The 13,408-nt window shown below is 33.0% G+C and overlaps 2 protein-coding genes across 6 annotated transcripts in view; both read left to right on the top strand.

Annotated features, from left to right (window-relative positions):
- Schip1 (Schwannomin interacting protein 1) overlaps positions 1–13,408 on the top strand; it is an 879,380-nt gene that overhangs the window by 672,959 nt on the left and 193,013 nt on the right. The gene's annotated exons all lie outside the window — the stretch shown is intronic.
- Positions 150–12,108, top strand: LOC140443438 (uncharacterized). The gene is made up of 4 exons (XM_072534692.1): positions 150–260; positions 332–3,528; positions 11,264–11,330; positions 11,746–12,108. Exons 1-4 carry the CDS (start codon positions 150–152, stop codon positions 12,106–12,108), a joined length of 3,738 nt encoding a protein of 1,245 aa, XP_072390793.1.

Raw genomic sequence — 13,408 nt, forward strand, 5'->3', positions numbered from 1 at the left:
ATACCCTACGTTAAAGTATTTTATTTAGTCTGTTCCAGATATTTCTAGTGTTCAGGCGTACTTTGGTGAGTATAATAATTTTTTTTTGAAAAATTTGACTTTTTGATTTTTTTGATTTTACAATAATTTATAAGTTTATTATACGTAAAATGGAAAAGTTTTTAATTGTCAGAGATCAAACCACGAAAATCCGTAAATTTGGTGTCCAGGGACGAACTCTGGAATTTAAAATTAAGGATGTACCGCCAGGTGAGGAACCCGTAAGTTGGATTAAAAGGCCATCGAGGATATTGTTCGAAAGGGTACTGTAAATATTTTGCCACATGATCAGGTCGGTTTCACTTTTTGCTCCAAGGATTTCGTTAGAGGTCAGGGATGGATGAGGTTAAAACCAGCCTCAGAGGTGACAGTTGACGATATATGGAACCACATAAGTTCCATATATCAGAGCAACAGCACCGGTTTAAACACCGAAACGTTTTGTCTTGGTATTACTACCGTAAAAATGCCTACTGGAAAGGGTAGAGGTCGTAAGTACAATTCATTTAAAGAGGAGTGTTCTAAACGGCGAGGAATTGTTGTTATTAAAAACAACGATAACCTATGTCTTGCATACGCTTTGGTTGTAGCCAAAGCTTACGTTGACAAAGACCCTGAACTTACAAAAATATGTCGCGATAGAGGGAAAATACAACGGGAAAGAGCATTGCAGTTAATAGATAGGTCTGGTGTTGTTATTCCTAGTGAGGGAGCTGGAATTCCTGAGTTGCAACAGTTTCAGGCATATCTAACAGACTATAAGATTGTGGTCTATAGATATGGAACTAAGGGACGTGATGTCATTTATGAGGGGCACACTTACGGACCAAAATTAAACCTTCTCTTTCATAAAGGTCATTTTAATGTAATTCGGTCACTGACCAGTGCGTTTATCAGTACGTATTTCTGTGATAAATGTTATCAACCCTACGACCATAAAGACGGACACAGCTGCGTTGATACGTGCTTTGCATGTCGTCGTTCACCAGCTTGTTCCAAAGAAGCTGTTAAAGTTCCCTGCGATAAATGCGGCCGGGACTTTTATGGTGAGGTATGTTTCAACGTTCACATTAACGACATATGTGACAAAATTAAAAGGTGTAAGCAATGTTACAAAATCTACACTAAAAGTCATATCTGTGGGGAGATCTTCTGTAAAACTTGTGGTAAAAATTACCCATCAGATCATCTTTGTTACATGCAGCCTGATTCTGGTAAACCTCCCTCAAAAGATTTTTTGTTCATTTTTTATGATCTTGAGACTCGTCAGGAAAAAATATTGCTAGATGGTTCACTTCTTCAAGAACCAAATCTCTGTGTATTTAGTCAGCGATGTTACAATTGTCTTCAGGAAGAAAAATTACAGTTTTGTCAAACATGCGGTTTTCGTCTAAATGTTTTAAACGAAAATGTTATTTCTATTTTTATTGAATATGTTTTTCAAATTAGGAAAAAATTTAAGAATGTTGTCGTTTTGGCACATAACGGAGGGGGTTTCGATAATCAGTTCGTGTTGAATTACATCCTCACAAAGACCGATTTAACCCCTGATCTTATCATGCGGGGTACGAAGTTAGTTTCGATGAGTGTTGGGAATGTCCGTTTTCTCGACAGTCTTAATTATTTTCCTATGGCCTTGTCAGCTTTACCAAAAGCTTTTGGTTTAACAGAGTTAAAAAAGGGCTATTTCCCACATTTGTTTAATAAAGGGGAAAATCAATCTTATCTCGGACCTATACCTTCTCTAAAATTCTATGATATCGATAATTTGAAGAAGGATGCACGTGATAAGTTAATAAATTGGCATACTGCTAAAGTTGCTAACGGTTATGTTTTTGATTTTCAGAAAGAGATCGTTGACTATTGTATTTCCGATGTCATGATATTAACACAGGCTTGTCTTACATTTAGGAAACAATTATTGAATACGTCAAATGTCTGTCCTTTTATGGAAGCTACTACCGTAGCCTCGACTTGTAGTAAAGTATTTAGGCGAAATTTTCTACAATCTGACACAATAGGTCTTATTCCTAAAGGTGGTTATCGTTTTAAAGATAATCAGTCAAAAATAGCTCTGCAGTGGCTACTTTGGGAAGAGAAACAGCGTAATATTAAAATACAGCATGCTGCACGAGGATTTGAGGCTGTTATTAATACTTGTAAAGTGGATGGTCTTTACGAAAATATCGTGTTTGAATTTCAGGGTTGTTACTATCATGGTTGTCCCCAATGTTATCCCGAAAACAGATTGGCTCCTCTTCATGACGATCCTTCACACTGCATGGAAAATCGTTATGACAGAACTGCTGCCAAAAATCAATATCTAAAATCTCTGGGATATGAAGTCGTTGAAATCTGGGAGTGTGCCTTCAGAAAAACTATGACGCCTGAGATAAAATCATTTACTGAGGATCACCCCTTAATGAGAACTCAACCTATAAATGCTAGGGATGCTTTGTATGGTGGTCGTACTGGTAACACCGTGGAGTATTATAAGGCTCAAGAAAATGAAAAGATTAAATATGTCGATGTTTGTTCCCTATACCCTTGGGTATGTAAGCGTGGAAAATTTCCTCTAGGTCATCCTAAAATTTTTGTAGGAGATGAATGCCGGCATATAGATTTATCACGAGTATCTGGTTTAATTAAGTGTAAAGTACTTCCTCCCTCAAACCTTTATCATCCTGTTCTACCCGCAAAAATAAACAATAAATGCATGTTTGTTCTTTGTCGTAAATGCAGCGAGGACTTTATGCAAGGAGAATGTCAGCATTCCGACGAACAGAAGTCACTTACAGGAACATGGGTAATTGAAGAAGTTGTAAAAGCTTTGGAAAAGGGTTACAAAATAGTTGAGACCTACGAAATCTGGTCGTACGAAACCCGTGAATTGTCAAAACATCAAAATGGTCTCTTTTCCGACATGATGAATAAATTCATCAAAATCAAGCAGCAAGCTTCAGGATGGCCCCGTGGTTGTGTAACAGCCGAAGAAAAAAACCGATACATCGAACAGTTTCTCCAGATAGAAGACGTTCGGTTAGAGTTTACCGAAATAACGGCGAATCCTGGCCTTAGATCGTTAGCTAAATTAATGCTTAATTCGTTCTGGGGTAAATTTGCACAGCGAGAAAATCTTCCCAAAACTTCTATTGTAAACAATCCTAAAGAATTCTTTGCTATGATGAGTAATCCCTCGATCTATGTAAATACTGTGGTTCCTGTAAACGAGGAAACACTGGTTGTTACGTGGGAGTATGTGGAAGAAGCATTTTCAATGTCTTCCACTGTAAACGTCGTTCTGGCCTCATACGTTACGGCTCTAGCCCGCCTCAAACTGTATTCCTATTTAGACATGGTGGGCGAGCGTACTTTATATTATGATACCGATTCAATTGTGTACATTTCCAGAGACGGTCTGCCTGATCTTCCTACCGGTGACTGTATTGGTGATTTAACTGATGAGCTAAGTGGTGGTCATATTTCGGAGTTCGTTTCTGGAGGCCCCAAAAATTATGCTTATAAATACATACTTCCTAATGGTGACGAAAAATTTTGTTGCAAAGTTAAGGGAATTTCCCTTAATTATTTAAACTCGCAATTAATTAATTTTGATACTATTAAAAAGATGGTACTTGTAAAGTCGGAAGGTATTAAAATCATAAGTAAACAAGTTAGACGAACAACAGAACATCAAGTCATAACACAGGAAATCCATAAAAATTATCGACCACATTCTACAAAAAGAAAATTTTTAGAAGATTTTAGTTCCGTTCCTTTTGGTTATAAGAAAATGAAAATTTAAAAATATGTATAAATTTATTTATAATGTTAATATTATTGATTATTGTAGTTTTAATACACGGCTTTTTATTATTTAGTTATATGTACATATTTTATATTAGTATTAAATGTGTCTTTTAAGAATTTTTCATAAATTAGTTTTCCGTTCTCTATTATCCAGCGTCTATTTGGTTGTCTGTTTTTCTATCACATATTGTAGTTGGCTTTTAAAATTTTTATAGTAAAACAACGTTACCAGGTATCTGTTATGAGTTACTGATTAATTTAAAGATCTTAAAACGATGTATAGCATATTAGGGTTAAATATCATAAAATTTGTTCTAAGTTTTAGAAGATGTTAAGACTACCAAAAGATATCCGTTAGCGACTACTGGTGAATTATGAACTGATCTTAATAAATTAAGATCAAGTGTTCCTGTTGCCACCTTTTTCTAATAAAAATGTAACAAAAATATGTCTAGCATCAGATCGTAAAGACGTCTACTGAAACATATTATTCACAAAGATATCTGATATGGACCATTGGCGAATTATGAACCGATCTTATTAAATTAGGATCTAGTGTTCGTGTTGCCATATTTTTCTGATAAAAACGTAACAAAGAGTTGTCTAGCATTAGATCGTAAAAGATGTCTACTGAAACATATTATTCACAAAGATATCTGATATGGACCATTGGCGAATTATCAACCGATCTTATTAAATTAGGATCTAGTGTTCGAGTTGTTACGTTTTTATCTGATAAAAATGTAAAAAAAGTTGTCTAGCATCAGATCGTAAAAGACGTCTACTGAAACATATTATTCACAAAAGATATCTGATATGGATTACTGGTGAATTATGAACCGATCTTATTAAATTAGGATCTAGTGCTCGTGTTGTCACTTTTTTTAATAAAATGTAACAAAAAGTTGTCTAGCCTCAAATTGTAAAAAGACGTCTACTAAAACATATTATTCACAAAGATATCTGATATGGACCACTGGCGAATTATGAACCGATCTTATTAAATTAGGATCTAGTGTTCGTGCTGCCACTTTTTTACTGAATTGTAAAAAAAAGTTGTCTAGCCTCATATTGTAAAAAGACGTCTACTAAAACATATTATTCACAAAAGATATCTGATATGGACCACTGGCGAATTATGAACCGAACTTATTAAATTAGGATCTAGTGTTCGTGCTGCCACTTTTTTACTAAATTGTAAAAAAAAGTTGTCTAGCCTCAGATTGTAAAAAGACGTCTACTAAAACATATTATTCACAAAGATATCTGATGTGGACCACTGGCAAATTAGGAACCGATCTTATTCAATTAGGATTTAGTGTTCATGTTGCCATCTTTTTAATAAAATGTAACAAAGTTGTCTAGCATTAGATCGTAAAAAACATCTACTGAAACTTAATATTCACAAAGATATGTGATATGGACCATTGGCGAATTATGAACCGATCTTATTAAATTAGGATCTAGTGTTCGTGTTGTCACCTAAAATAATAATAAGAAAATCGATCGACAAATCTTAATGGTCTGCTTTCCTGAGTTAATTTTTAAGTATGTTTTTAATGGCCAGTTACCCAACAGGAGTTTAGTTTTCAGTTTAAGTATCTTCTAATAAAATCAATAAAAATGTTTATTTAAGTGTGTGATGGAAAAAAGACAATCATTTCGCTTTCATACTGACTGTTTGTCCCATACTAACAAAACCTCTTCCGGCGGTCGTGTAACCGTACCGACTAGCGGTGGATGCTGTTAAGAACAAAATTTGTTCGAACCGAATTGGTTACGTTTGCCTTCAATATATGTTTTTTTTTTTCATAATATATTCACTCAATTTCATTCCTTCGCTTACCTACCATTTTAATATCATTTTCTGTCAGTAGCACCTTCTCCGTACTGACTGCTGATAAGACTGAATTTTTGTTCAAACTGTCCTTTTAAATTTCTTCTGTATATTATATACTCTGGATTTTTTAAAATAATTAACTTATGATCGTAGATAAAATATAGTATGCAACTCGCAAGAGTTTTGGTCACTATTCTTTAATAATTGATCATATTGATACATTATATCACATTTCAACGTTGAATATTTGGTGGCCCCTTTATAGTATAAACGGATGGTCCACTTTTGCCGCACAGAAACACGCCAGGTACCACATTGTGGGAGTAGTACTGTAAACTTAGGGTGTCTGTCAGACTCGCTTACAAACCGGGCTGTCACTTATTGAGTTGAGTACGTAAAGTGTTCTCTGTATGTTTTAATATGCAACGGGGAATTGTTGTCTGATGGTTATCGAAGAACCGTCTGTGATCATATCCCCACTATCACTGTAACATGAATTGTGTTTTCTCACCTTACCTTGTATATATCAGCATCTAAATATAAAAGTAGACAACGGACGAAAAGAAGAAAATATTGGTTATCTAATTTGGGCAGTGGGGCACCACTTTGATGATTTGCGACAAGATCTGTGTCTAGCCGTGGACAAAAAAAGAAGACCTGTATAAAGCATTGGAGGAAACAATCGTAGACCTATGTATAGCACTGGAGGAAAGAATCGTAGACCTATGTAGAGTACTGGGCGAAAAATATGTGTCGAGCACTAGACGAAAGAACGAAAGCTTATATGTAACAGTGTATAAAATATTGAGTTCCCCTGTCAAGCAGTGAACGTTCAATTAGTGAATAGAAGAAGGTAACATGAGATGAACAGATTAGCGAAAGAAAAAGAAGAAGAGGAAAGAAAGGAAAAGAAAAAATGATTCGACTTGTCAGTAAGCGTGATGTCACCCGAACACCTGAGCAGGTGCAAACATCAAAGGATGCCGCTTTTTCCCACGGTCGGTAAAATTTTCCCAGCGCCAAGTGCCGCAATATCTACTGAACTGTATCAATGTTTCAGGTTTCCGGGATAATTGGAGAGGCTTATGGGCTTGCTGTAACAGTGATAATTGCTCAAAACGCTTTCGTGCTAGTGACATTTGGCCTATAGATGAAAATGTTTTTAAAGAAACTAATTTTGCAGCTTTAAATATGTTTGACCGGGCATCAAACTCTAACCATGAATCCTAACAGGAAGCATCCTCTTCTGAAGAAGATAATATGCCATTGGCAGAACGAACAAAGAGAGCAGCATCAACTTCCCTAAATACTATTTCAGTTATACAATAGATGTTTGAAAAGTGGTCCAAATTAGGATACCTTACCCTATGTGATCAATGAGACTGAATAAACCTACTTTATTTGTTTTATATTGAAGGGCCAGTAAAAAGTCAACCATCTGATGTCTGTGTCTAGTATGGACACATTAACAGAACGAATTTACTCATATTTTTAAAGTTTTAAAGTTTTTGTTACGTCTCTGACTCTGTCGTAAAAAAGAAAACCATAATATTGTAAAATCTAGAAAAGAAAATGGTATTGCAGGTGTTTCCTCGGTTTCAAAATCATAAAAATTAAATATTAGCAATATGAGCATAAAATATAAATCCCACTTTGGCCGTGTAAGTATTTGAAGGTTGTAAATATTCATGTTGTACAGCGACTGCCGGTTTCTAAGGAAGCAAAAATTTTATATTCTATATCCGGATACTCTCTACCTTAGTTTTCTACTTTTATTTTGCTCGGCATGGTGTTTTTAAAGTAGATTCTCGTAAAACGAAGAATTCGAGGAAAACAAATTCTAATATCGTAAATGGATGATAAATCTGTTCTGAAAACTAAGTTAATAGATCTTGCAGGTTACGACTTACGTTACTCAAAAATTTCTGTGTAAATTTTGAGATCGACGATCGAAAACAAATATTTGTTATTGAAATTTGGTTTATTGTTTTCAAAATACTTTTACTGAAGGTAAAAATAATTTATTACATGGTTCAATAATTTTTGAATCATTAAATATTTTGCTGGTATTAAATATATTAGTAGAGAGTTGCCAATGTTGTACCACTTAACATATTTCGAATTTTAATTTGAATAATATTCGTGATATTTAACTGAACGATGTATTAGGGTAAATAATAAACATTTACACACACATGATAATTTTTGCAACTTGATATAATTGATTTTACTGTTAAAAAAGTATGTTTTCCTTGTAGGTTGCAAGTGGTACAATTTAGAAAACTAGTTGCCTTTATTGTACCATGGGTTTCCTTAATTGTATCCTTAGTAACATATATAGAGGGATCAGTGTATAGTATTCAGTTTGAACGTACATAATATTTTTATTTACATTCAAATCATTTGGTTCCATGAACGGCATTTGCTGCACTGGATGTCTTCAGTTCTTTTTTCCTCGCAAATTGAATAGAACTACTCATCAACACACATCTCTACAACAACGTCAGATTAATTTGAACTTGATGCAGCGTTTAGAAGTTTTTCTTAACAGCTTCGTTGTTCCTTTTAAGACTAGTTTTACCTTCTAGATTTATTTTTGGAGTACTTACAAGTTTCTTGAACAATTTCGATTTAACCATTCCCAATTTCATTTTTATTTGTTTTAACTGTTCCTGCGCTAACTGTAGCTGTTTAGCTAATTCTAATTCATTTTTATAGGGACTTCTCGTCAAAACCATTGATCCTCATCAAACTAATTAATCTATCTTCTTTACATTTTCTAGCGTTGGCTTTTTTAGGAAGTGGAATGAATATTGATAGTAGCCAGTCTTTTGGTAAGTAACCATTCTCGTAGATATTGTTGAATAACTTCGTAAGAGCTATAATTTGGTATGCCTCTAATAGTTTTAAAATTTCACCATGCACATCATCAGGTTCTGGTGATTTCCCATCTTTAATCCGCTTAATGGACCTTGAATACGACATCAATGAAAAAACTGGAATCATTCGAGCTGTGGGTGTACAGAAGAATTCTGAAAATATCATGGACAGAACACGTCACAAACAAAGAGGATCTGGAAAGGATGAACAAAGAAATGGAAATTTTAAATACAATAAAAACAAGAAAATTATAATATCTCGAACATATTACACGTGGAGAGAACTACACCTTGCTCCAACTGATTATGCAGGGAAAGATCCAAGGAAAGAGAAGAATAGGGAGGCGTAGAATGTCATGGCTGCGCAACCTGAGAGAGTGGTATGGATGTACATCAAATGAACTTTTCAGAGCAGCCGTCTCGAAAGTCCGAATAGCTATGATGATTGCCGACCTCCGCTGCGGAGATGGCACTTGAAGAAGAAGAATCCGCTTAATGGCCATAGTTACTTCTTCGTTTGTTATTTTTGGGCCGTAGTGATTATTTATTTCAGTCGGACTTCGTGCTGCATTTTCGAATAATTCTTGCATATTGTTATGATTGTTTATTTTGAGTTCAAACTTAGTTTATTGAGCCAATAAAAAAGAATTATAACTTATTTGTTATCAAAAGTAAAATAATCCTTATATTACCTGTATTCGATGGATTCAAAAGATTTTCTAGTTGTCTTTTATCGGGAGAGAGAAGAAAAGGATAAGAATACAAATATATTATATTACAAAGATTTACGTTTCTTTATTTTATATGAACGAATAAAACAATTATTAAATTCTGTCGTTATCTTATCAATCAGCATACAAGAAAATAAATCAAATTATTATGATAATAAGATTATAAAGCTACATATATTTATATTACGTGAAAAACCAATTTTACTTAAAATTTTCTTTACTTGAAAAAAGAAACCACAAAACTTTAAACTTTTGATTAGCCTAACAAAACCTCAGTTCTTAAATTTTAACGATAATGACCATGATGTCGAAACGATCCTTCACAGATATAAAATTCAATTGTACAAACAATTACAGTTTATTTTCTTCTTGAGTTGTATGTTGGAACATACCCAGAAAAGTCCAGTCTCCTCAAAGATGTGATCTCCCCTCTTTGGCACCTCGGCTCCTTCTTTACGTCTCTGCAAACCTCCTTCAGACTACACAAAAAACACCTGATTCACTTCTCCAAACTCCGCTACTTATTTATGACACCAGGACCTCCTTTTGTCAACTTGATGCCGTAAGAATACTTTCACATATACTTTAGAAAATGCCCACGGTAGATACAAGGACCTCCTTTAATCCACTTGTTATCTCCTTCTTCAAACTATTCACTTCTTTTCGTTACGCCGGTATCCAAACTCACGAACCACACCCTATCTTGAGATAAACGACTGTTTCCTTTCGATGACCAAAATATGACTAACTTCTCCTCTCTCCTGGTCGACTCACCAAATTCCCATTTAAAAACGACCGTCCAATCAAAAAGCTTAAATTGTGTTTACCATAAGCCTAATTTCGGTTTCAGAGAAAACTAAATAGCTTACTTTAAAATTGGTTTTTTTTCAATACGTCATTTATACATATTTCAAAAGATTAAAATATGGTCATTTAATACTCGACTATACAAACAATGAAAAGATTAACTTACAGGTAAAATGTTTTCTAATTCTAAACAAAGGTTTTTTGATAATTTTGTTTGCAACGGAAGAAGGTCGTTTGCCAAACAAATTTCTATTCTTATCTACACTAAATCTTATCTTAAATTAATATATACATTTTTGTTTATAATGATTTCTTAAAATTTTATTCCGATGGATATTTTTATTTATTTTTCTTTGGTTGGGAAAGAAAAAGTATGGCAATATATTCTTTCCATCTTTGTAATTTATCTTCAGTGGTAGTCAAAATTTGGCCTTCAATGTTTACAACTATGCCTGTATTGCGTTGTTTTCTGGTATTCTGTACCTCTTTAATTTTTTGTGCATATAGAAATCGTCATGTTTCCGTTGTAGTGTTTCAACTTTCATGCATTTCTCCGTCAGCCATGCTTTGCTCTTTTTATCTCCTTTAGTATAGTCTTATGCAACTTTTTGTATTCGTTGTCATTTTTATCTTTTAATTTTTTTTGCTCTTCCAGCATCATTATGTATCATTAAAAAATTATTTAAAAATCTTACTCTAGGAGATCCGATCATTTGAATTGAAGACATGAGTTGATAAAGGTGCTATGTCCATTTTTTTCAAAAAATGACTTATTTGTATATTTGGTTACCTAAAGTCGTAATACAACCCCTGAATAACTCAAGATTCTTAAATTGTTAATAATAAGGATTATTTTAATTGATAAAGGTACTATGTCCTATGACTAAGTACCCTTTTTTATTAGATAAAGGTGCTATGTCCATATTTAAGGACATATCACCTTTATCCACTAGATAGTGGGAAAGTTTTATTTACATGGTAGGTGCCATGTGACATTTTAAGGATATGTTTGTTGTTTATCACATCTTTCAACATGGGTTCGAGAAGTAAAAGAATGTTAGAATTAGTAAAAAACAAGAAAATATGTGTTTCAAATAAAGGTTAGTCCGAATAGAGAATTTTTTTGTAGATAGAAACTGTATTTTGTACTTCTCTAGAGGTCAATACCAATGCGGTGATTTTGGAGCAGCCAAGCACTTCAAAAGAAGGTCAACTCTAAAGCAGGTAAGCATATTAAAAATTTTTTTACTACCTTTATTAATTAATCATCTCTTTTTAATAACAATTTACCCCCTCTGCAATTCAATTTTTTATTTAAAAAAATATAGATATAATATACATTACTTGAGTTATTATTACATACATACCTACCTATGTACATAAATTAAATTTTTAGACTATATGGATAATTGTACTGATGAAAGTGTTACATCAGGCAGCGAATATTCCCCTTCCAGTGAAAAAGATTCAGAAGAGGATTCTGATAACTCAAATATTTCTTATTCGACGAGTCAAACGTAAAATGTTTTCTGATAACCAAGAAATTAAAAAGGTAAAGCTAAAAAAAGTTAAGATTAAGAAATAAAAATAGAAATTAGAAATAAGTATAAATTTAATAAATAACTAAGATATTTTTAAGGTTCCGACAAACAGCAGGGAAACCCCGGATAGGATTGACGAAGTGCAGGAGGAAATACCTCGGGAAATACGTATAGAAGAACATAACCAGCAATTCCATGTTACTGCCGATGAAATAAGTAGAAGAGAAATTGTTAAACCAGTTTTAAAAACAACTAAAAAAAGAGTCCGGAAACCTGATAATTGGAAAAGAAATAAAGCTGCAAGGTTAAGACAACAAGGTAAAGAATATATTTCTCAAAAGACTGGTAAAGTGATGGAAGAAAAAACAATTAAAAGAGATTTACTGTGTAAAGAAAAATGTAGACTAAACGGTACTGAGAAGTTTAGTATTGCAAGCAGAGAAGAAATTCTAAGAAAATAGATACAAATTCCAAAAATATTTTAATTTTTAAAAGTATTAAGATGCAGGAAGTTAATCGTCACCGCCCTCGTAAAAATATAAAAACGAAAGCTTACAGCTATTTTATTACGTGTGATAAAGAAAATACACTAGTGTGTAAAGATGCTTTCTGCTCTTTATACCGAATTGGACGAAAAAAAGTCTTTAAAGCTCAAAATGACTTAAAATCTGGCCAGGTAATGCCCTCACCACATAAGCAAGGGCATCACAAAACAAAAACTTCTCCATTATTAACCTTTTTCAATACCTAATATTAAATAAAATATTTAAGATCATTGATCATAAATTTCCCGAAGTTGGTCACAGTTACCTTGACTCTGACAGAGACTTTGGAAGAATAGAAAAGGTTCTTAGAAAACATCAGAATATTTATATACCAGACCAATATCGGGAAATTATTAGATCTGCGAGTACCAAACAAAGTGTATGCCTTAACATGGAACATTTTTTTATTGCTTTGAAACTCTTCCTGCAAAACTTCATTTAAACAAAAGACTCACTAATAGTCTTGACCAAAAAATAAATTTTCGAGATAAAGTGAAGTGGCTTAGAGTAAGTTGTTTTGGAAAATACTTTTACAAAACTAGTTTAGATCCGTTTACCCCATTTATGGAAGTTGACTTACAAAAAAAAAGAAAACTGATAGTACAAAGTAATCAAGTTGTTTTACAAAAGTTACCTAAATGCGGTGGTTTGACTTCTGAAAAAATTTCAAATCTGCAATATACTTACGTTTATTCCAGCAGAGTATAAATGGTATTATGATATTGTTTTAGAAGAATGTTTGAAAAACCCTAAGAAAAAACGTAATTCATGTTAAATTTAAATGTTTCTGTGTTTTTGTTTATAAATTTTTAATGTATCTTACTTTGCTTTTGTTAATCTGCAAATAAAATTTAATTTCCAGATTATTTAATAGTTTTTTTTATTATTATTTTTTTAAATTTAAATACAACATAGGTGACATAACACCTTTCTCTACTCAAGTTTATACCAACATCTGCATAAAATGTTGGTTGATTAAGGTGCTATGTCCATTAAAATTAAAATTACTAAAAAAGTTTAAATTCTAGAAAAACAAAAAATATTATATAAAAAAGTACAAAACGATTCTAATCTAATAAGATATTGGTAATTTTTATAAAATTTATTAAAAAAAATATATAAGTGAAAACGCGTTTACTTCAATTACTCAATATCTGAAAAAGTGGACATGGCACCTTTATCATCTCATGTCTTCAATTGATACTTTTATAGTGAA

Source organism: Diabrotica undecimpunctata, chromosome 6 (assembly GCF_040954645.1).
Source record: "Diabrotica undecimpunctata isolate CICGRU chromosome 6, icDiaUnde3, whole genome shotgun sequence".
Classification (NCBI taxonomy): Eukaryota; Metazoa; Arthropoda; class Insecta; order Coleoptera; family Chrysomelidae; genus Diabrotica; species Diabrotica undecimpunctata.

Excerpts from the sequence above, each read along its gene's own strand:
- LOC140443438 (XM_072534692.1), top strand. The coding sequence starts at position 150 with ATGGAAAAGTTTTTAATTGTCAGAGATCAAACCACGAAAATCCGTAAA. Across the intron at positions 261-331 it reads TACCGCCAGGTGAGGAACCC|GTCGGTTTCACTTTTTGCTC; the intron begins GTAAGTTGGATT and ends CCACATGATCAG. Across the intron at positions 3,529-11,263 it reads AGTGGTGGTCATATTTCGGA|AGGTCAATACCAATGCGGTG; the intron begins GTTCGTTTCTGG and ends GTACTTCTCTAG.